The following is a 27,639-nucleotide window of genomic DNA, read 5'->3' on the forward strand; positions in this document are numbered from 1 at the left end:
ACATATACACACACAGTTGTGAAGCAACGGCTCTTCCTACGTTCTTGCTGCTCATAAAAAGTGTTCAGGTACAGTCCTACGCAGGGTGGTCGCTTCCTAGAAGAAGCATCTGGCTGTCCCACATCAGAAGCCGGGAAGCTGGTTCTCTGCAACTAGAGTTCGGAAATGTAATGTTTCACACTGTGCCCCCTGGCCTGAATTCCCTGAGTCCCTAGACCAGGCTAGTCTTTAAGCGGGAAAAAGTGGTTTTTTTTAAAAAAAAATATATATATAATTATTTCCTTGGGTTTTGCCACATAGGAGTTACCGTATTAACTGCATTAACACCCAGGTGACAGGAAAAGCCTTCTCTTTAGAAACTCTCCTGTTTCCGTTTGGCATCCGCTTCTGTGGCCAGATGCCGGCTGCTCTGCCCAAACAAGAGGGCACCAGACCCTAAAAGCGGAGGCTCAATGAAGCGGGGGTTCATCCCTCAGGTATCATCACACGGGGCTACAGAGCTTTGCGCCAGGCGCCAAAAGTGATGGGAACGTTCAAAGATTTCAAAAACTGGGCTCCGGGTTATGGTTTCTCAGAGGTCACACTCTGCCTCCTACCCAGGAAGGAAGACCTGCTCCCTTAATCCTATACAGGCAAGGGACAAAGGGTGCCGTTTCGAAGCACTCTGCGCATGTCCAGAGGCAATCTTTCATGCCCTGTGGAAAATAAGGGCCTTGGCTCACAGAAGAGAGGCAGAGAGGATGGGTCCTTTTACAAGGGCTGGAAGGTGAACACGTTCTGTGCAAGTCACCCCCCTCTTTTTTGGGTACCGACACCTCTTCCACCCCACCCCACCCCACCCCATCCGTGCCTGGAAGTCCTCCTGGAAGGAAGACACCGCCAGGCCCTCGAGCGACCCCCAGTCCTCCCCCCAAAAAATAAGCTTCTACGGAGCCCCGCTAAGCAGGGTTAGGTCTGGTGATTCCTCGGACGCGAGGACCCCCCCCCCCTCTTTTCCAGGCACTCCCACAAAGCCTCAGGGAAAGCTTTGGCTACCAGGAGCCCCTAAGAGCTGGCTGCGGCAGAAGGAGAAAGCTCGCCCGTCCACCGTTCAACGGCGCGGCCCTGGCCGAGCTCGCCCATCGCTCGGCGGCGAGTCCCCCGGAGCCTGTGCCCCCCCACCGGGACAGCGGAGGCTCCCCACTCGCTTCCCCCACCCCCGGACATCGATCCAGCCGTCGGGGAAGCCCTGGGCTCCCTGGAGGCCGCCCTCGGCGCTCGCCTTCTCGCCCTCCGCGCCCCGGCGGCGGCCCCCTGCCCTCTCCCCCCCCTCCGGCCCCGTCTGGACCCTCCCCTCCCCGCCCCTGCGGGCCCGTTCTCCTCGGCTCTCCCCTCCCCCGTCCCCTCATAGGCGGCTCTCCGTCCGCCGTCGCCGCCCCGCCAGGCGCTCGCTCCCTCGCTCTCTCGCTCTCTCTGGGCAGCCCCGCCGGCCGGCCGCTCCCTGCCTGCCTGCCTGCCCGTCCGTCCGTCCGTCCATCTCTCCGTCCGTCCCTTCCAGGCGCGCCGGCCGGCCGGCCGCTCTTCCGCGCCATGGCGTCGGCGGCGTCGGGGGCGTCGGCCGCCGGGGAGTACCGTTGCCGCCACCAGCGGGGTCTGGAGGGGGTCCCGTCGGCGCTGCCGGGCTCGCTCCTCTTCGCCGCCGGCCTGCTGGGCAACGGGCTGGCCCTGGCGCTCCTCTGGCAGCACCACCTGCGCGCCCGCGCCCGCCGGACCCAGCGCGGCGGCGGCGGGGTGGGCACCGTCGGGGCGGGCCGTCCCCGAGCCTCGGCTTTCTACCTGCTGGTGAGCGCGCTGGCCACCACCGACCTGCTGGGCAAGTGCCTGGTCAGCCCCATCGTGCTGGCCGCCTACGCGCGCAACCGGAGCCTCAGCGAGCTCTGGCCGGCGGCCGAGCCCGTCGAGGGGGCATCGGCGGAATCGGCGCGCCCGGGGCGCCTGTGCCAGCTCTTCGCCTTCCTGATGGCCTTCTTCGGCCTGGCGCCCACCGTCCTGCTGCTGGCCATGGCCCTCGAGTGCTGGCTGTCGCTGGGGCGCCCCTACTTCTACGAGCGCCACACCAGCCGTCGGAGAGGGGCGCTGCTGACCGGCGGGGCGGCCCTGCTCTGCGCCCTCTTCTGCGCCCTGCCCTTCGCCGGATTCGGCTCCACCGTCCAGTACTGCCCGGGCACCTGGTGCTTCATCCGCATGAGCGGCCCGGGCCCGTCGGGGCGCGCCTACGCCGCCCTCTACGCCAGCCTGCTGGCCCTCCTGGCCCTGGCCATCGGCGCCTGCAACCTGGGCAGCATGCGCAGCCTCTACCGGATGGCGCGCCGCCAGCCGCTCCCCGCCGCCGCCGTCGCCGCCGCCTGGACCCTGGCCCCCGCCGGCCCGCCGCCGCCCCCGCCGCCGCCCCGCCTGGAAGAGCTGGGCCAGCTGCTCCTGCTGGCCCTCATGACCGTCCTCTTCGCCGTCTGCTCCTTGCCCATGATCGTGAGTAGTAGCCCGGCCAGGGAGAGGGAGGGAGGGAGGGAGGGAAAGATGGCACGCTTGCCCGCGCGCAAGCACAGACACACACAAAGACGCACCACCCGGCAGTTCCTGCGATGGTGCGATGCACTGAGGCTTCAGGATCGGAGCGCTCTCCACCTCTCCAGGTCATCAGGTGCCCCCGTCGTCCTGCTCTAACAGTTAGGGAGTTTTTCCTGATGCTCCGCTGAAATCTGGCGTCCTGTCACTTGAGCCCATCCTTGCAGGTCCTGCACTTCTGGGATGGTGGAGAACAGATCCTGCCTTTCCAGGCTTTGAAAAGTACCAACCTATCTTCCCCGCTCCCCCGTCTTCTTGTCTCAAGGCGATACCTGCCCAGTTCTATCAGTCTTTCCTCCTTCTAGGCGTTGGTTTCCGGAGGAGAGGATCCATCCTTAGCCGCAGTTCTTCTAAACTGTGCAGGTTGTTCCCAAGCTGGCACCTGGCATGCGCCACCACCTCCTTGAGGAGTGGAAATCTCCATACATAGGTGGTGGACTTAAGAAAGAAAGAAGGAGCACTGGGTTTCAAAGAAATTAGAGAAATTAATGGGTATGATATTCAAATGTCACCAATTATTGTCCTTTTAAATGTAATTAAGAATGACCATCTTTAAAAAAAGAATGAAAAGGGGTTGTTGTTACAATGGTCACAACAGCAAGACTGATACTTGCAAAAAAAAATTGGAAAAATAACAAACAAATTAATCTTGAAGATTGGTATAAGGAAATGTGGAGTTTAGCGATCAATGATAAGTCAGTGTGTGAAATACTGTAAAAGGAAGAGGGGGAGTGGCAAAATATAATGCTTTCAAAGAGGTATGGAATCCATATTTGAACTCTGTTTTTGTCAAAGGGAGAGGCTGTAAGCCGACAGAAAAATCAATGGTTTTTTGTTTGTTTGTTTGTTTGGAGTGGAAGGGGGGCGAAACGAGATTAAAAGGATATGTTTGGTTATCTGGTCCCGAAGGTGACGTTGGCACAGGGGGTAATTTTAGTAGTATTGTATTGTATGGTATGTATGTACACACATTTTATGTTATGGTTGTTATTATTCTTTTTCTTTAATTAAAACAAACAAACAAACGAGTGGAGATCTGCCACCAGACTACATCACATGCTGGCCCAGTGTTGCTCTGATGCAGAGCTTGGCAAGTGTTTTTTTTTTTAGATGAATTAAGCTGCCACACCTTCTCTTCGTTGCTGCTGCTGCTCCAGCAGACTGGCATGGTTCCCCCCCCCCCCGGCAGTTCCTGCCGTGGTGTGATGCCCTGGGTCTCAGAGCATCATTCAACCCCTTTTCCGTTATGAATGGCTTCAATGCGTCCTTAGGACCCCTAAATGTATCCAGTTAGGACACTATAGAAGGCAAGATTCATATACCACATTTTTCCATGTATAAGACGCCCCCCATGTACAAGATGACCCCCACTTTTCTAACCCAAAATTTCTTTCCTTGTAGGAAAGTAGAGGGGGAAGGCAGGGATCAAAGCGCTTTGATTCCTGCTTTCTCCCTCCACTTTCTTGCAAGGAAAGGGCTTTCCCCCTCCACTTTCTTTGCAAAAAGCTGCTTTCCGCCTCCACGTTTTGCAACAAAAGTGGAGGGGGAGGAAAGCAGCTTTTTGCAACGAAAGTGTAGGAGCAAAGCAGGAATCACTTTCTCCCTACACTTTTGTTGCAGAACGTGGAGGGGGAAAGCAGGGATCAAAGCACTTTGATCTCTCCCCTCCCTCCTTACTTCCTTGTATAAAATGACCCTCAGTTTTTCCTGTCATTATTTTAGGGGAAAGTGTCATTTTATACACAGAAAAATATGGTAAACATTATGGAAGCCTCTAAAACTGGCATCCGTGTCTGTCCATCTGCCTTTACCTAAAATGAAAGAAAAGCACCTAGAACAGCTCTGCTTTCCACGTCTCCCAGGTGGGGCAGGTTGGAATCTGGGCTGAAATCCTGCAGGTCCTGCCGCTGGTCAGTGTCGGGAGCCCTGCGCTAAATGAGGGAACTGTGTTCAAATCACTTCTGTATTGAGAATCATGAGGTCTAGAGTCTTGCTTTGTTTAAGGCGGCCTTGCTCACTAGCGGAACGCTAGTGAACCAAGCGGCTTTGCAACAGAAGGTTGCAGGTTTGAATTGATGCCTTTCTGGGAGAGAGAGAGAGAGAGAGAGAGAGAGACCTCCACCAGCCTGCAACTTTGGAGGGTGCTGGAAGGGAAGTTGGGATCATGAGCTTCCAGCTGCTAAACAGGGCTGTTGACAGCAGGACTTTCCAGAGGCCAGTCCTTCATAGAGTCAGCACAAGGTTGAGGAGCAGGAAAGCCCCAAACCTGAGTGCCTTTGTTCTCCTCGGCTGTAACGACGGCAAAGACCCGGCCGATATCTTTTATGACATTCCGTATCAGCTCCCGCTTCACGCAATGCGCAGGAAGCATGTTGTCACTCTGATCTCGCTTCGTGTGCCCCAGAGCAGTGTCTGTAGCAGAAGCCAGGCACAGCGTCGGAGGGGGCTGTGAGATCTGAATCTTTTTCAAAGCCCCCCCCCCTCCAGCGAGAAAGATCTCAGCCAGCTGGTTCCCCAGAGGCAGAACTCTTGAGTTCACATACTGGACATTTATTTTTATCTCTCCCCCAAGCTCATCAATGGCATGTGCTTCCCCTTTATATATTTATTTTATTTCTTTTCGCCATAGGTTGGCTCCTGTTTGACTCCTGCCCTGTAATCTCCGGAGGGCGATTAGTAAGCAGGAGCGTGTGGCTAGTCCCTCTCGTTTTCATCTCAAGACTAGCGAGCAAACATTCTTCTGATCTCAATATCACACACACGCAGAGACAAACTGCTCCTTTTTAACGTGAGCTTTGGTCAGAATGAGACGATACAACATCATTTACAGGCAGCCCCTGGACCGGGAGGGAATACAGATAATGGACAAAGTGACAAGGATAAAGGAAGAGGATGACCAGACGGTGAATTTCGTTTCAGTTATCAACCTACAAGAGAATCGCATTGTTGACAAAAGAGGCAGACTGTGGGAATCAGGCCAGGGTTTCACAACTGATATTTAATCCCTTAGAATGCGTCTCCAGCATCTGTATATATCTTATCTCAGCTCTTTCTCTATCAAGTCCAGTTTTGAATGGGTCTTGTTCTAAAAATGTCACTGAGACACTTTCCCGTCTCTTGCATTGCCCCTGCTTTTTTCCCCTTGTTTTCTTTTATTTGTTTCGTTTGTCTGATATGCTTGTGCATATTAACAGGCTAGTTCTCTTGAGCTGAAGTTATAAAGCATTCCCCTTAAAAGATGGGGTTGGATTTTAAGGCTTTTAATGGCTTTGATCCTTGCTTTCCCCTCTGCTTGCTAAGTCCCATGGGGCTTAGCAAAAGGAGCGGGGAAGGATCAAAGCAATCCTATGGCTGTATAAGGGTGAAAGGGATTTGATGTTCACAAAAGAGGAACTTTTCTGAGCTTTGGTGTGCATGTACAAAGTGCAAAGTTCTAAACCTGGCGGGGGGGAATGGACCAAAAACACAGTTACAAGATGGGGGATACTTAGCTAAGTAATACTATAACTGAGAAGGATTTTGGAGTTGTAGATCAAAAGCTGAATATGAGCCAATGGTGTGATGTGGCTGCAAAAAAGGCCAATGTTGTTTTAGGCTGCATTAACAGAAGTAGAGTCTCCAAATCCTACGAAGTGCTAGTCCCCCTCTATTTGACACTGGTTAGCCCTCAACTGGAATACTGTGTCCAGTTCTGGACACCCCACTTCAAGAAGGATGCCGACAAATTGGAACAAGTTCAGACGTGGGCGACAGGTTTGGAAACGAAGCCCTAGGAGGAAAGACAGAAAGAAATAGGCCTGTTCAGCCTTGAGAAAAGAAGACTGAGGGGAGATAGGATAACACTTTGCAAATATTTGAAAGGCTGTCATCCAGAGGAGGGGCAGGATTTGTTCTCGATCAGCTCTGAGTACAAGACACTCAGCAATGGGCTCAAGTTACAAGAAGCCAGATTGCAGTTGAATATCAGGAAAAACTTCTCAACTGTTAGAGAAGTACGACAATGGAAACAATGACCTCAAGGGGAGGTGGCGAGCGCTCCAACGCTGGAGGCATTCAAGAGAAAATTGGGCAGCCCTCTGTCAGATCTGCTTGGATTTGGATTCCAGCACTGAGCAGGAACTTGATAACCTTAGAGCAGAGGTCCCCAACCCCTGGTCCGTGGACTTGGCAGGACCGGGCTGCACAGGCAGATCTCCCATGCCCTCCTTGCATGCACAGATGCACGCACACCCCCTCAAAGACAAATGCATGCCTCCCCACATGCACGTGTGTGGATGTACACACACAGAGAGAGATATATGCACACCTACCCACATGCAAACACAGCCTCCACGCACACACAGACACACACACACCCTCATGGACACACACACGCCTCCCTCACATGCATGCACGCATGCACACAGATGGACGCACACAAGGATGATGCACACCCACATGCATGCACGGACGCACACAAACAGTCCCACACACAGCCCCCATGCATGCACAGATGTACTCCCATACACATACACAAATGCACCCCTCACACGCACACTAAACCAGTTCACGGTGTCAAAAAGGTTGGGGACCACTGCCTTTAGAGGCCTCTTCTGACCCTATGATTCTATGCACCATGCGCCCCTTGTTCACTGCCCACATTCATCTTGAAAAAGAGGTGAGCTGAAGAGTCAGTGAAGGAGGAACAAGGGTTTTCTGCGTGTTTTGAGTAGGAAGCAGTTCAGTGCCAAACAAAGGACAGGTGGTGGCTTGCTGGCTTTCTTTCTTGTATTTCACATCTTACAAAACACTCCACTGCCGCGTAGGTCCGCCCCAATAATGACACGTTTCGGAGCTGTGGGTCGGTAGGAAGCCCAACAGCTGTTAATTGATTCATTGTTGAAAAATTAGCCTGTTGGGTAACAGCCGTGATGAGCGACGGTGTGTTCGGCTGGCTTGCTGTGGTTACTTACCTCCACACACAAGCAAAGCATCTCGGGAATGTTTCTCATTTCTAGGCAACGGATCTCCTTTTTTGTTTGATTTTGTTCCCAAAGAGATCAAGACAAATTTTAAAGACCCTAATCCTCCCTCTGACACTTCCTTCTTCCACTTTCAGTAAAAGTCGTTTTGAGTCATTGCGGCTTTCTGCCAGTAAGGTAGCGTCATCTGCATATCTCAAAATGTTGGTGTTTCTTCCACCTGCCTTCATGCCTCCTTCATCTGAATCTAACAAGTGGGTCTTAGATCTAATCTTACCTGAACAACCTCTAGAGGCGAGAAGGCAGGATTCTCTGGAAAAGACGATAACGCTGGGAAAGGTGGATGGCAGCAGGGAAAGAGGAAGACTAAACTCCCTTAATGAAGCCACAAGTTTGAGCTTGCAAGAGCAGAGCAGGGCAATTGAGGATGACATTTTGGAGACTGGTCAAGCATGGGGTTACCATAAGACAGGGGTGACTTGATGGCATTTGAAAACAGCAAACAACCCTCTAAGAGGTAAAGAGGCTGACCTATTGGTCAGATTAATTTCAAGTTTATACTGTATTTCAGGGGGTTTTTTTCCCAGCAGCAAAACTTGTGGTCCACACAGCCTTTGACTGTGTGGACCACAGGAAACTATGGCAAGTCCTTAAAGAAATGGGAGTGCCTGACCACCTTATCCATCTCCTGAGAAACCTATATGTGGGACAGGAAGCAACAGTTAGAACTGGATATGGAACAACTGATTGGTTCAAAATTGGGAAAGGAGTATGACAAGGCTGTATATTGTCTCCCTGGTTATTTAACATATGCAGAAAACATCATACGAAAGGCCGGACTGGATGAATCCCAAGCCAGAATCAAGATTGCCGGAAGAAATATCAACAACCTCTGATATGCAGATGATACCACTCTGACGGCAGAAAGTGAGGAGAAATTAAAGAACCTCTTAATGAGGGTGAAAGGGGAGAGCGCAAAGAATGGTCTGAAGCTCAACATCAAAAAAACTAAGATCATGGCCACTGATCCCATCACCTCCTGGGAAATAGAAGGAGAAGATATGGAGGCAGTGACGAATTTTACTTCCTTGGGCTCCATGATCACTGCAGATGGAGACAGCAGCCACGAAATTAAAAGACGCCTGCTTCTTGGGAGGAAAGCGATGACAAACCTTGACAGCATCTTAAAAAGCAGAGACATCACCTTGCTAACAAAAGTCCGCATAGTCAAAGCTATGGTTTTTCAAGTAGCACACAGAGATCGTCATTCTGAGACTGCATTTCAAAATGCACTAACCCACCCCAAAGGGAGGCACATGGAAGCTCTTCTCTCCCCTGATTGTTGTTGTTTAATTGTGCTACCCCCACTCCCACCCCTGTAAGCTGGGGACTCTGTTGCAGAGTTTTCAATTTCCGGTAAAATTCCTTTGCCACGCAGTAAAAGTACAGAGACTCACATGTGGAAGAGCCAAGTTTCCCAGATAGTCCACCCCTTTCTCTCTCTCTCTCTCTCTCTCTCTCTCTCTCTCTCTCTCTCTCTCTCTCTCTCTCTCTCATTAACTGGCACTTACGGTCTCAGTAACTCACGCTGAAACATTTGCAGGAGCAAGAATAAAAAACGTTTCATTGCTTGCAACGAGGGATCAACAGCCAGCTAACAGCTCTGCTTCCAACGAAGAGAGGGGAAAAGAAGACTCAGCAGAGATGCAGGTCTCTCTCTGAATTCAGAGGCAGGGGAGGAATGATTGACAGGAGATTGACAGCCAGCCCAGCTCAGAAACGTCCCTGCTGGCCACACCGACTAGACCAGAGGGGTCAAACTCCATTTCATCTCGGGCCGCGTTGGCGTTAGGGTTGCCCTCAAAGGGCTGGTTGTATCTGTCGTTGTCGTCCAGTCGTTTAGTCGTGTCCGACCCTTCGTGACCCCATGGACCAGAGCACGCCAGGCCCTCCTGTCTTCCACTGCCTCCCGGAGTTCTGTCAATTTCATGTTGGTTGCTTCGCAGACACTGTCCAACCATCTCGTCCTCTGTCGTCCCCTTCTCCTCTTGCCGTCACACTTTCCCAACATCAGGGTCTTTTCCAGGGAGTCTTCTCTTCTCATGAGATGGCCAAAGTACTGGAGCCTCACCTTCAGGATCTGTCCTTCCAGTGAGCACTCAGGCTTGATTTCCTTTAGAACTGATAGGTTTGTTCTCCTTGCAGTCCAGGGGACTCTCAAGAGCCTCCTCCAGCACCACAATTCAAAGGCATCAATTCTTTGGCGGTCTGCTTTCTTTATGGTCCAGCTCTCACATCCATACATCACAACAGGAAAAACCATAGCTTTGACTATTCGGACTTTTGTTGGCAAGGTGATGTCTCTGCTTTTTAAGATGCTGTCAAGATTTGTCATCGCTTTCCTCCCAAGAAGCAGGCGCCTTTTAATTTCGTGGCTGCTGTCACCATCTGCAGTGATTATGGAGCCCAAGAAAGTAAAATCTGTCACTGTCTCCATATTTTCCCCTTTTATTTGCTGGGAGGTGATGGGACCGGGAGGCCGCTTTCCTCCCCAGAAGCAGGCGTATCTGTAAGACTATATAAATGTGTCTACTCTTTTATCATATTAAATATAATCCTCCTCATTCGATGATTACTAGTTTTAGTACTAATGTAAGTAATAGCTAGCTCTGGAAGTAAAAGTCTAGCATCAAAGTCTAGAAATAATGGCAGGCAGATAAGACCGGGAGTGGGCAATAGCAAGGACTAAATTTCCCAAAGTGCTGTACGCCGCCCAAGCGGCTGCACGTTCTGACTCTTCGCTGCTTGGAATGCTGGGATTAGAAGTCCCGCCAAGCAGATGCCCAGCATCCTTGCGAAGCATTCTGGGTGACCAAGTAAGTGCCTGCGCATTGTATGCTGCACAGTAGCAGGCAACACTGCAAGGGCCTCATGAAACGGCCCAGTGGGCTAGATTCGGCCCACGGGCCATGGGTTTGACACAGGTGTAGTAGAGGCAGCATGCAAGGTTATTAAAAGTGTAACAGAACCCCTTCGCCGGATAGTTCTACTGGCTAGCAGATTTTGAGAGTTCTGGAAAAAAAGAAGAAGAGGAAGATCAAATATGAGGTGGGTTGATTCCATAAAGGAAACCACAGCTTTAAGTTTGCAAAAAACTGAACAGAGCTGGTAATGAGAGGTCATTTTGGAAATCACTCATTCGGAGGGATGCCTCAGAGGTGACATAAAGACATAAAGTAACAGCAACAGTTGTGGTGGAAGAAATGGCTGGACCATGATACCTAGGTGGAACCTCCATCTTCAGAAGCAGCCTATCCTGGAATATCAGTTTATTTAAATGATGTATTTACACCCCACCTTTTCTCCAGCAAGTTCAAAGCCATGTGTTTGGCTCACCTCCTCTCTACTTTATTCTTCCAGTGATCCTAGCCTTAGATTACCCTGTGTGTTTCATAGAGGAGCATAATTTGAACCAGGATCTCCTGAGCCCTGGTCCAGCATTCTAACCACTGCAGCACATTAGCTGTATGGCAAAGAAACCTGCGACCCAATAAATCTATTACCTTCAGGCTTTGCTCAAGGTATTTTTAAAGCACATTGTTGTTGTTGTTTAGTCATTAAGTCGTGTCCGACTCTTTATGACTCCGTGGATGAAAGCACGCCAGGCCCTCCTGTCTTCCACTGCCCCCAAGAGTTGGGTCAAATTCATGTTGGTTGCTTCGATGACCCTGTCCAACCATCTCGTCCTCTGTCATTCGCCTTCTCCTCTTGCCCTCACTCTTTCCCAACATCGGGGTCTTTTCCAGGGAGTCTTCTCTTCTCATGAGATGGCCAAAGTATTGGAGCCTCAGCTTCAGGATCTGTCCTTCCAGTGAGCACTCAGGGTTGATTTCCTTCAGAATGGATAGGAAATCACAACAGATTAGCAAGATAAAAAGCCTTTGGGTGCCTTCTAGTTCTGTGTAATTTTGTGACTACCCCCCTCCATCATCCTTGGACCATCCTCTTCATGGGGCCACAGGTGTTGAGAGATCCCTCCCAGGAAATCCGAAAGAGTTGGACCGGCCAAGAATATCTTAGCACAAGACTTCAGGAAGGGCACACCAAGGGTGCCCCCTTGAGACTGCATTTCAGAGCACAAAGGAAGGGGCGGGGTTTAAAATGGAAGTGCTGCTTCCCCGCTTGCAGAAAGTTAGCCTTTCAGGCCCAGACCTCAGGCTGTCTTTCTACCAACGGGAAGCTTTTACTGCGAGGCACATTTATTTATATCCGTTACCCTCTGAAGTGTCATGGGTGGGTGCAGGAGGGCCGTACCGCAAAATTTCCTAGAACACGGTGGTTGACTCCAAGCTTGTTTTGTGAACTCTGGCTGGGGAATTACAGCTGCTTTTAATAACAGAGAAACACGTGACTTTGGAAAATGTGAGGCCCTAAGGAGCGTGAGTCAAAAGGGAAAGCACCTCTTCTCCTCCACGCAAGGGGAATGGGTTCAGCGTCTACTTATCTGTGGCTTAGCGGGAGCCTTCTTTCACTTACATGGTCCTGTATTAGATCTGTAAGTTGGGGGAGTTTTAATAGAGCGGAAAGTTATATTGTTTTGCTTTTTCATTTTTTAAAAAGCTATTATCAACCTGCTGAACCTCAGCCTCCTGCAAACATTCTTCGCCTTTTAAAGGCACGGACAAGAGGAAAATGTATTCTCGAAGGCTTTCACGGCCAGGATCCAATGGTTGTTGTGGATTTTTTGGGCTGTTTGGCCGTGTTCTGGAGCTTTTTCTTCCTAACCTTTTGCCAGTCTCTGTGGGCAGCATCTTCAGAGGACAGGAGTCAGAACTCTGTCTGTGTTCTGGTGCAGTTTGTGGGATAGTTGAGCATTTATAGCTGTGGGATCAGCTTTTTTGTCCTTTTCAGGAGATTGGGTGATTAGGGTGATCACAGTCACAGATCATCTCCCCCCCTTATCACAACAATACACCCATAACAAAAAGACACCCAGATCACCATAATTACCACAAAAAAAAAACCTCCAGAACATGGCCAAACTGCCTGAAAAACCCACAACAACAACAGGAAAAGTTTTTGGGGTTGCCGAGAGAGCCCAGCCAGGGTGGAGACCAGACCCCACCCACTACAATGAGATGGTCTCTGACCGAGAGTCACCGCGAAGGGCAGACCAGGAGGAAGCCCAGAGTGTCGGAGCTAAAGCTCTGGGACAAGTTACCTTTTTTGGAAGGGGTCTCCCAGCATTTTACCACCAGTATGGACTAGGAGATTCTGGGATTTGTAGTCCAAAACAGGGGATTCTCTGCATCTTCCAAATTTCAGCACCCTTGATCAAAGCACAGACAGCCTGTGTGCATCCCATTCACAAACAGTTTTCAGAAGGGGGAGGGTCTCTTCCTCTAGAATTAAATTTCATTTCTATGTTTTTTTATTCATGAGCATTTTTATGTCCCCTGGAAAAAAAGGTGGACCTCCGATCAGTTGCAAAATGCGATGCTGGGTGAGGAATCAGGCGTTTTGGGTGCTGCTGGCTGTGTTTCTTATTCTGCAGTTCCCCCCATACCCTGTTCATGGACTTTTAGGAATGGTTTGGGCTGACAGCACCTGTCCTGCCTCTTTCTACATCTTGTGCAAAAAAATTTAACACCCCCCCACACACACACACACACATAACCTAAGGACAAAAAATTGGACCTTTATCGGTGGTTGTGATTAATTGGGTGACTGAATAATTTGATCTCTTTTCAACGAGGTTTGTCACACACACACCCCTTGAGTATCTTTTCTTTTTTTTAGTGGAATAGTGACGGTGAAATAAAATTAATATCGAAAATTGCAGTGCCAACACAGAATGTCTTTGGTTGCGAAAGCCATTAACAACCTGCGGGAGCCTCAAGAGTTCTTCATTTTAGCCCAGGACAAAGAAGCTCTTGTGGATGTGTGCCTGTTCCAGAGAAAGCACTGGCCCAAACCTGTTTGCTTAGGGTAGTAGAACGTGGTTAGAGTAGACCCATGGCATTAATGGGGATTTGGCAAGTTGACGAACCCGTAAGTTCCACGGATTCAAAGGGCCCCTATTCTAACTGTGACTTTCTATGCCAAAGTAAGTAGCAGAGAAAGCCCATTCGAAGAAATGGAACATGTAGATGGGGTTGACTCATTAAATCTGCATGGATTCAGCGGGCATCATGCTAAGCAACAGGATTTGTCCATTTGTCTAGCTAAGTCCAGAAAGAACAAGGAAAAGGCTGTGCGGTCCCCAGGAATACACAAATGAGATGTGAGTGAAGCTTTTTATTGAACCACTTGCCATTGATATGGTTTTTAGGGACCGCATAAAAGGTATCACCCATTTTTGCATTTGTGAACTGTCCAAATAATGTAATTTGACTTTTACCCACAAGGGGGAGCTTTAAACACATGTTGGTGCCTTGCAGAAATGTCAAGTTATATTCTTATTTATATCCATCACTCTGTTAGTCATACTGTACATATAGGGAACATTTTATTGCAGGGGTAGGCAAGGGCAACCCTCAGGCCACATGTGACTCCCCAGGGCTGAATCTGGGACCGCATGTTTCCCATCCACCCCAAGACATTACACCTGCCCTAGGGAGCATCACATCATACGTTGGATGAGATGGCTTCTAATCTAAAAATTCTTTAACAGAAATAAATGTGTTCACCTTTAAGGTGCCACAGATCTATTGCTTGGTGCTTCCCCAGAGCACTGGAAAATACATTGGAGGAATGTAAAAAAATTTTTAAAAACCAAGTTACAAGGGGCTGTTAAACTGCAATACGGCATCAAAAACTCTGTTCACAGTCCATGTTCAATCCCAGGTAGCTGCCTTAAAGTTCACTCAGTCTTCCATCCTTCTGAGTTTCTTAAATTAAGGATTCATCTCGCTGGGGTGGAGGGCAAAGTGTAGCCTGCATAATAAAAAAATGGTAAACCTCCCAGATTCTATACCAGATTAAAGGTGTAATGTCGAGTTCGCAGTGCGATTAGAAATAACGCACACCATGGATAGATTTTGAATTAATCCTTCCTAATAGCTGAGTGTCATTGGAGGAGAAAAAACTGAATTCATAGAAATTATTCCCCCCCCCCCCACATACAAAAAAACCCAATGCTGCTCACCCACCTTCTTGTACAATCTCACAGTGGCAGCGTAGAAGGAAAAAGAACCAGCTCCCTTTCTCATTCACTTTCACGGAGTCAGTTTATAACCAGACACAGGCAATTGTGAATTCATCGTGCTGGGGAATCTGGGAGGTGTAATCCTAAAAAAAGAGGAACCTTTGCAACAGTAGATAGACTTACACCCCATTTGATTCATCATTTCAAGGAGAGCAACATGTTTATGCCCAGTAACGCTCTGGAAGTTTTGCTGTTCCTGAATGTTCAGCCAAAATATGTTTTTCACACTGACCCTCTGGTGGGGCTTTTGTTTATGTGGGTTTTTTGTTCCTGCTTTTTCAGAAAACTTCCCTGCTTTTCCAAAGATAAAGGAAATCAAAGACAGCACATCTCCTTCTCTCCCTCAGTTCTTGGTGGAACAGAGAAATATATTCTTTTCCACATTTTGAGTGTTTTCCAAATACTAGGATTGTGTTTCCTGTACAAATTGTGTGCAGATGAAAAGCGGACGGATATGAGCTGAAATCGTGTTGTGCAGTTATACAAACAAGAGTAACTTGTAGTCGCAAATTGCTGTAATTAAGAAATCCCTGTAGGCATGATCTGTGGATTGTCACATCTCATGATCCAGCGTGTGTTCAGGACATTTCTTAACTCATCCACAGGTGGTATCTAGAAGCAACCCCATTTGCCTCAATGCAGGGCAGAATTTCAGCCCCAGCATTGGAAGAATCAGAAAAGCCCTAGGCATGTTCCATATGGACAGTAAGGCATCATTCATGGTGTGAGTTTGTGCAAAGCCTTGCAAATAAATATTAAAAATACTCAAAGATTATAGGGGGAGGGGGAAACCCTGCCAGTGTTGGAGAGGCACAGATTTCGGCCGTGAATGATAACAGCAGAAAGAGACTGAGAACAGAGGGATTGGCCACGCATAAAATATCGCTGTGCCATAGAGGAAAATGCTTGGCAGCTCTTAGGTATCCACCAATACAGCCCAAGAGTGAGAAATAATACATAATTTGGGTGGATTTTTTTGAAGGGCAGGGAGAAGCATCAGCCAGAGCCCCTGTAGGGATGGAGGGAAAATATAAGTTTTTGCACAAATCTGGGGATGCATGGAGCCGCCAAGGTGGAGGGGTGGGGTGGGATGATGACCCTTTGTCCCATGGCCGTGCAGAACCCACGACATCCCAATTACAGGCTTGCTTTCTGCCGTGTTGATGTTATCCTTCTTTGTAAACCGATCTCTCCATCTGCCCTCTCTCTCCTCCCACAGATCCGTGCTTACGTAGGAGCATTCGCTCCCGATTACGACGAGAAGGCGGACCTGACAGCCCTCCGCTTCTTTTCCGTGAACTCCATTGTGGACCCCTGGGTCTTCATCATATTCCGGACGTCCGTCTTTCGCTCTTGTCTTCGCCGGCTCTCGTGGCGGTTGAGTTCGAGGAGAGCGACCCATTCGCAGCTCCTGGAAACTTGGCCACGGAAAGAATCAGACTCGGGGCAGTAAGGAATTGGTCTCCGAGGATGTGCGGCCACAGGAGGGGGACACAGCTGGGCTTGGCGTGTGCACGGGGAGGAAACGTCGTGATCCGGGAAGCCACGGAAGGAGCCCAAAAGGTGGGAAACGAGAAGACACGGCGTGGTCAGAGAGGAAGCCCAGACCATCTCCGTGGTCCTGATGCAACAACCGTTCGTGGATTCTGCTACTCTTAAGGCTCAATTTTGTGACCCTTAAAAATGTCAAGGAGCAGTCACGAAAGACCTTGGGTACGGCATCTGTTTACTTGACCCGGGGAGCCTTTGACGAAGAAGTATTTGGGAACACCCCATGCGGTGTAGTGGACAGCGTGGCGGATCGGACTCTGAAACCCAGCTCAGCCATGGAATCTCCTTGTGGGGGGTGGGGAGTGGAACTGGTAAAACCACTTCTTAAATCTCTCCTCCTTAGCGTCAATCAGTTCTGACTTGAGGGCACATAACAACGCTTTGGGGACCGGATAAGTCCCTCCTGTTGGAACAAGCTGGCTTTTCCATGGGTCTCCCTCGCTGGTGGCAGGTCTGTGACCTGAAAGATTGAAAAAAGAAGAAATGCAAGCAAAGAATGGATACATACGAGAGGGTTATAGCAGGGTGATCCCATTGTCATGGCGCCATCCTAGGGAATCCTGGTATTTGTTGTTTGGAGAGGGACTTAGAATTTTCTCCTAAAGAGGTTGGGTACACAGGAAACTCTTTCTGTTTCCAAAGATTTGCCTCTGAGTTTGCCTGGAGGTAATACCTGTTCAAGACAGGGGACTAGAAATGGAAGGTGTGCCAACCTGACTTAGCAGGATGGCATTGGTTGCAGGTAGTCCAGGGCAAATGTCGATGCCCCAGAAGGAAGAATCAGCTGGTACACACCTTGGTCATGTGACTGCACTTTTGACGCCTCATCTAGTTGGCAGAAACCTCAGCAGAGCTGTGTAATTTATTGCTTTTATCATGTTTTATGTGTTTATGACTTATTTTCAAATATCCTGTGTCCAGTAGAGTTTTAGAAAGTTAAGTAGCCAATGTGCCTGGAATCAGCTAACATGCCCCTCGCTGTTGTGATGACTTTCAGGCTCGGATTGGGAATAGTTAGTCACCTATACATTTAAAAAAATGTGCTCACTCGCCTGGCTGGTATCACCATAGAGCAATTATTCCCAATTCCGAGCATTGTGCTGGCTAGGGTTTCTGGGAGTTGCAGTCCAAGAACACCAGGGTTACACCTGGGAACCGCCAATGCACAGTAAGAGTGTGGAACCTGTACCTAGAAGCCACTGATGTTTGTGAAGATTCCGTGGCAGGCAGGACTGGTCCATAGGATGAGGAGTTGAAAAATAACAGCATAGCATCGTTCTTTTTGGAAACAGGCTAGGGAACAGAGAAAGCTGTTCACGAAATCGTAAGACCTCTGACCACAGAGCTTAGAAAAGTTACATTTTTGATTGCAACTCCCAGAATCCCCCAGCCACTCCAAAAAAAGGTAACTTTTGTAACCACATTTCCCCAGTGTGCTTGCAAAAAAAGGTGCTCAAAAACCTTGCCACCTTATATGATCAATGGGAGGGAACTGAGGGTGGATGAGAACTTCCCATTCTCTCTCTTTCAAGCCTTAATTGCTGCAAGTAGCCAAGGATTTGAATACAAGGGAAGGAAGGAAGGAAGGAAGGAAGGAAGGAAGGAAGGAAGGAAGGAAGGAAGGAAGGAAGGAAGGAAGGAAGGAAGGAAGGAAGGAAGGAAGGAAGGAAGGATGTAGTTGGTTGAGAAGGAAGGAAGGGAGGGAGGATGGATGGATGGATGGATGGATGGAAGGAAGGAAGGAAGGAAGGAAGGAAGGAAGGAAGGAAGGAAGGAAGGAAGGAAGGAAGGAAGGAAGGAAGGAAGGAAGGAAGGAAGGAAGGAAGGAAGGATGGATGGATGGATGGATGGATGGATGGATGGATGGATGGATGGATGGATGGATGGATGTAGCTGGTTGAGAAGGAAGGAAGGGAGAGAGAGAAAGCAGGTGGCTGGTTAAAGAGAAAGAAAGAAAGAAAGAAAGAAAGAAAGAAAGAAAGAAAGAAAGAAAGAAAGAAAGAAAGAAAGAAAGAAAGAAAGAAAGAAAGAAAGCAGCCGGTTGATCCATAGAAATGAAGAAAAATCCCAAATCCACAGATGAGTCAGAGTCATACTAGTTTTACATGATCTCTGACAAAAAAAAACCACCAAGAAAGAAACAACATGAACATTCCCCATAACTGGGAGCCAGGGTGGTGAGGTGAAAAATGAGACCTGAGTTCAAATCTCTCAGCCATAGAAATTCACTGAGATGGGGAGGTGGCAGAGAAGAAACAACTCCTTGATCCTCTCACATTCCTCAGGAACCGTATGAGGAGCTGCCATAAGTTGGGACGGCCTCTGGAAGAAGGCCACGGGGGAGGGAACAATAAGGAGATTCCTTTGGACTGCAAACACAAACCACAACTCAGGTTTCTGCGTAGTGTAAAAAGCAGCCAGAGCTGCTTCGTCGTCTTTCTGCAACTCATCAGAACCAAAGCTTGGGGAAGTTGTTTTGCTTTTTGGACTACAAGTCCCATTATCCTTTAGCTAGCAGATGTTGGCTGAGGGGGTTTTCTGGGAACTGTAGTATCCAAAAGGACTTTCCCCAGGGTACTGCTGACAACTCAGGTAATAGCATACATTCAGGTTCCGTTCAGACAAAAAAGGCTTCATTTCTTCATTCTATGCTTGTTTATGTCATTTTCATGTGTGTTTTTTAAAGGAATGAGACTTGCTTAGGAAATAGTGGCTGGAATTGGCATGTGAGACTCTCCGCAGCTAATTCTTGCTAATCAATGAAGTGCCAGAACATCTGATGGGGCTGCCAGGCATGTGGCCGAGACATAGCCTAGCACCTCATCAATTAGCTGCAATTACCTCTGGCAAGTTACACAGACTTTATGTGAACCCTGGTAGAATTCCAGGCCCTGTATCGGTCAACAGTTATTGGTTATGATAGCTGTGAACAGAAATTCTGTGTATATATCCTCTTAAATTTCCTGGGGAGATCTCCTGGACATTTGTATACATGAGGCGTTGCGCTAAACTTTCCTGGGATCCAAGGAGGGTGTTCTTATTCTCCTGGCTGTTGGTATTTTCCTAACGCTCACATTGATCAGTGAGAATCTCTCATGGCTCTGCTAAATCTGGGACTTTTAATTTTTATTATTATTATTATTATTAGTTACAGAATAGAGGCAGTCAGTGTTGTTGAGAACCAGGTGTTTTGCTATTCTGTATTATAAATTAGAAGCCAGGTCTTCAGCTCAACCAAATATCTGCCTTCTCCGGAAAATATACATCTCTTCTTTTACTGCATACATGAAGACCAGAGCTTAATAATGCTCCATTTTCGAACTCCTAGAATACTGAAATATTAGTTCTTTTCTTTCCCCAATGTCTGATGAAGGCAGAGCTGGGTATTTTGCTGATGGGCCTTTGCCACTGAGAAGTTTGAACCTCTGTACCCAAGCTAGCTATGATTAGCAAAGATGCTGTTGGTGGATCTGAAGACTCTTGTCGTAGATGATTATCTCCATTCTTTGTCTCACTTAAAAGGCTGAGGGGATGTTCCCTGGGTTGCCAGATGGCTGACTTTCCCAGGAAATAGGCACCTAGACAGCTGTTGGGGGTGATACACTGTGTGGTAGTAGGGCACGTGCTGTGTAAAGGCAGCCTTGGCTGACGAAAGATGCTTGTCCAGATCTTCATCTCGCCTCACTTTAAAGATATGACCACCCTGTCTGCCTTTTGGGTCTTGCTGCTACTTTATTTGCCCTCTGCTTTGCAGCACAGGATTGCCAGCGGATCGTGAAGCAAAAGATCAGGCAGTATGAGGAACTATGCTGTTGCATCGCCTGTACCAGGACATCAGATATCCATTCCAAGTGATTGCATTTGGCATAGGATGGTTGTGAAATAAATTATTCTTTTACCCACTGTAGGTTTGATGTCTGTATTTTGGCGCTGGTGTTGTTGTGAATGCATCTTCATTGCTGGTGCTGCTTATTGGTACATTAAACACCAGACGGTTCCTGAAGGCTTGTTGTGTGGAGACCTGTTCACCTGTCACCCTCTTAACAACTCCCTTCTACAAGTCTTGCCACCGCCACCCAACTAGCCAAGATGGCTGTGGGCGAGCTAGGGTTACACTAGACTGGTGTAAGACGTGCTGAGTCCAAACCCTCCTGTCTAGGGATATTGAAAATTACTTGGGACCACCGCCTTGGTCTGGCTTTCTCAGCCAGCATAGTGGGCTATGGATCTGGTACAATTTGGGTCCTTCCTCACTCCACACCTTCTCCACATCTGGCAGGAAGATCTCTGAGTTCCACCAGAACAATGGTTGGGGGGTTTCTCCAAGCATAAGGAACTTCTGCTTATTACAAACCCATCCACAGCCAGTGCATCTCTGAGTTCCGCTTGCACTTTAAGATGGTATCAAACTGGTGTAATAGTGTCAGGCACAAGAGCCACATCGGCATCAGTTTTGAGTGGGAAAATGCCATAGAGAGTCTGGGTTCAGCTTTCCACTGATTGCCTCCATTTCTCAAAAATCACCTTTGTCGATGCTTCCAAAAGAAGGATAAGTAAAATAAACAGGAAGAGCAAACACTTAAATCCCGCTGCTTTGTGTTCAGTTTCTATGGTCAGATAGACTTTGTCCCTCTGGATGGAATTTTTGTCACTTCAGCAGTGGCACCACTTAACACGGATTGCCCTTCTCAGTTTTGGCTCCTAGCACTACAGACATCGACTACTTATTTATTTATTTATTTAATTTATTTATTTATTTAATTTATATGCCGCCCACTCTACCCAAAGGTCTCTGGGCGGCTTAAGAGTTCTTAAAATCCGCTTCTCTGGTTTTTAGTTCCAAGTGCCTTTGACAAGAGGAAAGGAAAGTTTCTCAGTAAGAATAAACTGGTGCAATGAAGCAAACCGACTCTGGCATCCCCCGTTTACCTGGGCAGACGTCCAGGAGGAGATTTGAGCCACACCCCGTGAGTTTTCATGCCTTCTTTAGGGAAGGGCTGTGACTCAGGTCCCGGGATACTTGATCTGCAAACAGAGTCGATTTCCAGTTCTGTCCCGGATAATCATCGTCAAAAAGGTTCTTTTGAAGCGGGAGCTTCGAAAAGGACCTCCGCAGGAGAGAGGCTGTTCGTCACAGCTTGGAAAAGTTATACTGCAGGGCTACAACATAGGAAACCAACGACGACCCCCCCCAAGCACTACCGCCAGGCTATCTCAGGAATTCTGAGACTTGTTATCCCAAAAAAGTTACTTTTCCAAACTTGGAGCCTGGTCCAGAGGGAACAGAAGTCTGCAGTTCCCAAAGTTCATCACCTTCAAGGTTTTAAATAAATTTATTTGGTTCGCAGCTTCTAACATGGACAGAAACAGTGTTGTAGCAGAACTGGAATTCTCTCTCTCTCTCTCTCTCTCTCTCTCTCTCTCTCTCTCTCTCACACACACACACACACACACACACACACTCACTCACTCACACACACACACACACACACACACACACACACACACACACACACACACAGAGAGAGAGAATGGATTTCCCCAGGAACAGTAATACTGTTGCATCTTCTCTGTGTTGTAACAGAATGTGTGTGTTGCTGATTTGGTCTTGAATGGGCAATTTAGAGCCATTGACTTTACAAAAGACCTGCTCATCATTAATTGATATGGACCAGCCCAAATGCCCGTATTGGTAGAATCTTCTTATGCAGGTTGTGGGGATTGTCATAATAAACGGCATCGCTTCTTAATTTACCCACGACGCCACTGTATAGAACAAGCACACAGTCGAAGTCCCCAGGTGACTTTAGTGGATTGTTCATTTGAGGAGCAGAAACTATTCCTGGAGAGACCGTAATCCGTGTCCACTTGCTTTGGACACATAACGGAGGTCCTACGTCTATCTGGATCGTGGCTTAGACGTTCTTCTACAAACAGACGGGATTACTCTTCCAAATTCCACTGTATTTAGCAAGAGCTGTGGTTGAGCTGGAAATCATTATGAAGAAAGGATCTATGTTCAGCTAATCTAAATTATATTTAAAGGAAGGCTGGTTGTTTACTCAAACCACAGCTCAAGGATTTGCCAAGTTTCCTTCTTCGTCAACAGCCAGCCCTTTGAACAAAATACAGTGATTTTCCTCCGAATTTTTATCATTGTGGTGCTGGTGAGTCATAGACCACATTGTGGCTTGTGGGTTGCTGTTTTTGGAGGGGCAGGAGACACATCACCCTCGGCAGCAGAAGGAGCAGATGCCCTAAGCATTATCATTTTTTAAAATCAGTGGGAATGTTAAAAGGGAAGATAGGGACTGGATTTAATCCTTTGATATTCTGACAAATATTTTAGGAATATTTATCATTTCAACCTAGAGATGGCAGCATTGCAGCAGAGAGGAGACCCTAGCATCCTGATTCAACATGCACTTGACACTCGTCAAGTGTTTCCAGTCGTTAGCTCTATAATCTTACATTGTGAGATAGGTTGGTATTTTTGTCCATCATTCCAGCTCTAATAACTGCCAGCCTGATGCCATTCGGAAGCTTAATGGGTTTTCCCCTAGCATCTCGTGATCTAAGGTATACTGCCCTTGAATAGGGAGGTTCCATTCTCAAGTATGATGGCTAATGGCCGGGGATAGACGATCCTCCCTCTATGTGTCTGTTTCTAAACCATGCATGATCCACTTCCAATAACTCCCATGCGCTATAGCTCCTGCCATCACTCACAGTTAGGCACTGTGTTTGGAGCTGATGGGAGTTGGAGTCCAAAAGCATCTGGAGGGCACGAGGTTGGGGGCACTTCACAAGACAGCCCACAGCTGGTTGACGACACAAGGTGCTTTGTAACATCCAAAAGCCTATCACTTTGCACTAATTTAAGAACTGGTGGATAGCGCAGTGGTTTAGGTCTCTGGCTGCACTGCCAGAGGTTGCGAGTTCGATTTCCTCCACTGTGCCTCCATGACAGGGGGGCAGACTAGATGATCCCAGAGGGTCCCTTCCAGCTTAGCAGTTCTAAGATGTTGGTGATGCTGGTAATGTGAAACAACATAGAACCTTCCCTATCACCCAGCGGTCACCCTAGAACTTGAAAAAGTTACTTGCATGAAATACAGTACAGGCAACAAGCACAAAAAGCCACAGTATTCTGGGCACAGTATTCTGGACGGTGCAGTCACTGAAAGTAACTTTTCTAAGTGCCGATCAGCAGATACTCTCTGGCGGCTCTTTTGCTTGGGTTTGGGATCACCTCAATAATATGAGGTCCAGCACTGCCAGGATCCCATCCAGCCCCATTATTCAGCAGTTCATACATGTGACTTTTCCAGGAGCATCATCCTCATTGCTACAAATTACTAAGCAGCAAGGATGTGATGAATACTGGGGGAAAATTCTCATTCTCTGCAATTTTCTGAGTCTCCCTCTGCCACTCCCCCCCCAAAAAAACACATGTCTTGCCCCAGCAATGTTTACCCCCTTCCTTTGAGAAAAACGCCCCAGTCTCATCCAGCCTCCATTCTGTAGACCAACCTTGTGCAGGAATTGTAATCATCATCCTCAATGCCACCACAATCAATTGCAGAGCTGGAAGAATTCTGTTTTGTTTGGCATTCCCTCCCCCCCAAAAAAAAAAATCACAAAGCATTCGAGAAATCCAGGATTTCTCACAAATTTCTCAGGTAGAGGTGCACTTGCAGCTAATTGCAGCTAATTGATGAAGAGCCAAGGTAGGTCTCAGTGGCGTGCTTGGCTGGCTACCCCAACACACAACCAGGATGCACAGCTGTATCTTATGGATTAGCCCCAATTTGCTGCTATAAGATACTCGGATGTTACATGAACACCAGTAGGATTCTGGGCATAGAACTGTGGTGTTGGAAAGGATCCCTGGTTTCATCTGTAGGCCAACCCCATTCCAGTGCAGGCAATTCGCAGCAAAAGTTTCCATAACTGATGGCCATCCAACCTTGGTTTGGGGGGTGGGGGAAAGGATAACGTGCAGCCAGAAGAAAGTCCCCCCAGCCTTTGAGGCCCTCCGTCCAACTGTCCAGCAACTTTTACGAAAGCACTGGCGTTAAGCCAGGAAAACTCTGGTTCAGATTGTACCGCAACTATTTCCTTGTCCGCTTTACTCAGGATTTCTCCCTCCTGCTTAATATAACACTCAAGGCTTAGAACGGTTTGGTCGCTCACGCTTTGGACTGCATGACCCTGAGCATCCCACGGCCAGTGAGTCCGCAAGAGAAAGTAAGAGGTAAATGATCTCCTGGGTTTCCTGTGAGCCCAAGGCTGGCCGAACCCTTTGGGGTGACTCATCCTCTCCTTCCAACAATCTGCACGGGGGGAAAAGGCTGTTCCACCACCACACTCCACTCCCTCGAGGCAGGACGCCACAGAATCACCAGCCCCAGGGAGGTGAAGAGGTGCTGAGTCACAGGACAAATGCTTTCTCATCAGGGCAAAAAAAAGTAGCATTGGTGGGTGTGGGTTTTCAGCACCAATTTGGCAGGAGAACTGTGTAAAGGGTGTGTGTTACAGGGGTAGAGGTGTGTTCACACATACGCACATGTTATCTCTATGCCACAGTCCCACAACAGATTTTAGAGAAGCTCAGTTTCGGAGCGAGGGCAACCGAGCCCCGAAATCTATCTCCACACCATCCAAAGCGCATCTTAGTTCAGTGAATAGCTTATTTTCCTGCATCCGTGACTACCTGGACCCAAACAGCCATCTTTTGGAGGTCATAAGGTTGCCAACCTGCCAAGATAGAAGGATGGCGTCATTTATACCAATTGGATTTATTTGATTTATATGCTGCCCTGTTAGGGCATGGGCTACATCAGAGGGGTAAAACTCAATTTCATCTTGAGCCGCGTCGGCATTAGAGTTGCCCTCAAAGGGCCGGTTATATTTGTAAGACTATATAAATGTATCTACTCTTTATCATATTAAATATAATCTTCATTAGATGATTACTGGTTTTAGTAATAATGTAAGTAATAGCTAATGTAATGTAATGTAATGGACGTGACAGCACTACTGTATTTATACTGCTGTACCACAGAGCAGAATTAGGGATGTGGTGGCGCTGTGGATTAAACCACAGAAGCCTCTGGGCTGCAGGGTCAGAAGACCAGCCGTCGTAAGATCGAATCCACGTGACGGAGGGAGCTCCCGTCGCTCGTCCCAGCTCCTGCCAACCTAGCCGTTCGAAAGCATGTAAAAATGTGAGTTGATAAATAGGTACCACCTTGGTGGGGAGGTCACATCATTCCGTGTCTAGTCACGCTGGCCATGTGGCCACGGAAATTGTCTTCGGACAAACGCTGGCTCTACTGCTTGGAGACAGGGATGAGCACCACGCCCTAGAGTCGGACACGACGGGACTAAATGTCAAGGGGAACCTTTAACTTTAAGTAATAGCTAGCTCTGAAAGTAAAAGTCTATGATGAAAGTCCAGAAATAATGGCAAGCAGATAAGAATGGGAGTGGGCAATAGCGAGGTCTACATTTCCCAAGGTGCTATATGCTGCCCAAGTGGCTGCACTTTCTGACTCTGCTCACAGAAAGAAAACATTTTAAATTATTATTATTATTATTTATTTATTGGACTTATATACCGCCCCATAGCGCTACAAGCACTCTCCGGGCGGTTTACAATTTTTAATTATACAGGCTACACATTGCCCCCCCAGCAAGCTGGGTACTCATTTTACTGACCTCGGAAGGATGGAAGGCTGAGTCAACCTTGAGCCGGCTACCTGGGATTTGAACCCCAGGTCGTGAGCACAGTTTTAGCTGCAGTACAGCGTTTTAACCACTGCACCACCTTAACTTTAAACGGATGTGGGAACTCAATCATGATTGTTTAAAAAAAAATGCCTGAAAAGATGGGTCTTCATCTGTTGACAGAAGGATGAATATCCACCACATTATTTTCAGGTATATGTGGGTACCTAACCGTGGGCTGCCTTCAACACACTGACAGCCAGTGGTTACAAATGAAAAAAATAGTGTTGCAAAGTGTTCTAAATGCCTACACCAAGTTCTTGAGTAGCGGAAAGTTGCCAGTAAGATTTACTAAGACTTGTATTCTCAAAGGCTTTCACAGCCAGGATCCGATGGTTGTTGTAGGTTTTTCGGGCTATTTGGTCATGTTCTGGAGGTTTTTCTTCCTAACGTTTTGCCAGTCTTTGTGGCCGGCATCTTCATAGGACAGGAGTTAGAACTCTGTCTGTGTTCTGGTGTAGTATGTGGGACACTTATCCCGCGCATACTTATCCCACACACTACACCATAACACAGAGAGAGTTCTAACTCCTGTCCTCTGAAGATGCCAGCCACAGAGACTGGCAAAACGTTAGGAAAAAAAAACCTCCAGAACACGGCCAAACAGCCCAAAAAACTTACAGCAACCCTTTACTAAGACTTATTATTGTGTCACACCAGTGCACAAACTTAAGATTTGGCCAAAGTGTTGATAGAGTGTTGTCCAGCACAAAAGAATAGAACTGCTTTCTGTATGTGCTCAGAGGTACACTCACATTTACAGATCTTGGAAGGCTTATATTTTTCCTGAATTACTGTTTCCAAGAAACATTTCAACACTCTGCTCCTTGATTATCTTGCTTCTATCATCAGAAGCTCCTGTGCACAAAATTTCTGGAAACTCTGAAGGCCAGAGCAGTTTTCAATCCTGGAGGCATCCGAGAGAATATTGGACCACCTTCTGTCAGATCTGCTCTGACTCCTGGATTCCTGCCTTGAGCAGGGGGTTGGACTAGATGGCCTTAGGGGGCCCCTTCCAACTCCATGATTCTACTATTCTAAGTCCCAAGAATTTTGTTAGAAGGAATGTGGGATATCCAAGAAATTCACAAGTCACATGTCTTATGCGCACATTGTCACAGGTAAGCTGTGAATGGACACACATGCTCATGTGCGTGTATCGCTTTCTACCAGTTGTTTCCTGGAGGGCAAACTCCAGTTTGGGACAGCATCTTGGGGTCTGAGTGCAAATAATATTTTCTTAGAGAGGTGCCCTGTTGGTCTTTTGCCACAAATCCGACACAGCACTCTTTGGCGCCTTGAAGACTGACACGTCCTATTTGGTAAAAGCAAAACAGAAATAAAAAGTAAAACAAGACAAAAACATGGTAGCCCCTTAAAAGCAAACTTTTATACATTTTTAAATGTGAGCTTTTGAGGACAATGTCACTGCATCAGACCAAGCTTCAGCTTTCATGCCCAAATAAAATAGGTTAGTCTGGAAAGTGGCACAGGCCTCTTGTCTTTTCACTGAAAAAAAGGGAC

At 47.9% G+C, this 27,639-nt stretch overlaps 1 protein-coding gene across 2 annotated transcripts; it reads left to right on the forward strand.

The window, feature by feature from the left end:
* The first annotated feature begins 1,391 nt into the window (after positions 1-1,391).
* Positions 1,392-18,357, forward strand: PTGDR (prostaglandin D2 receptor). Of its 2 annotated transcripts, none has more exons than XM_072986874.2 (2): positions 1,392-2,508; positions 15,992-18,357. In XM_072986874.2, exons 1-2 carry the CDS (start codon positions 1,570-1,572, stop codon positions 16,223-16,225), a joined length of 1,173 nt encoding a protein of 390 aa, XP_072842975.2. In that variant the 5' UTR covers positions 1,392-1,569; the 3' UTR covers positions 16,226-18,357. The 2 variants fall into 2 exon arrangements, with proteins under 2 accessions (XP_072842975.2, XP_078240293.1); XM_078384167.1 differs by lacking the exon at positions 15,992-18,357 and adding an exon at positions 5,234-8,361.
* The last annotated feature ends 9,282 nt before the right edge of the window (positions 18,358-27,639 follow it).

This window comes from Pogona vitticeps, chromosome 1, assembly GCF_051106095.1.
Source record: "Pogona vitticeps strain Pit_001003342236 chromosome 1, PviZW2.1, whole genome shotgun sequence".
In the NCBI taxonomy this organism is placed as follows: domain Eukaryota; kingdom Metazoa; phylum Chordata; class Lepidosauria; order Squamata; family Agamidae; genus Pogona; species Pogona vitticeps.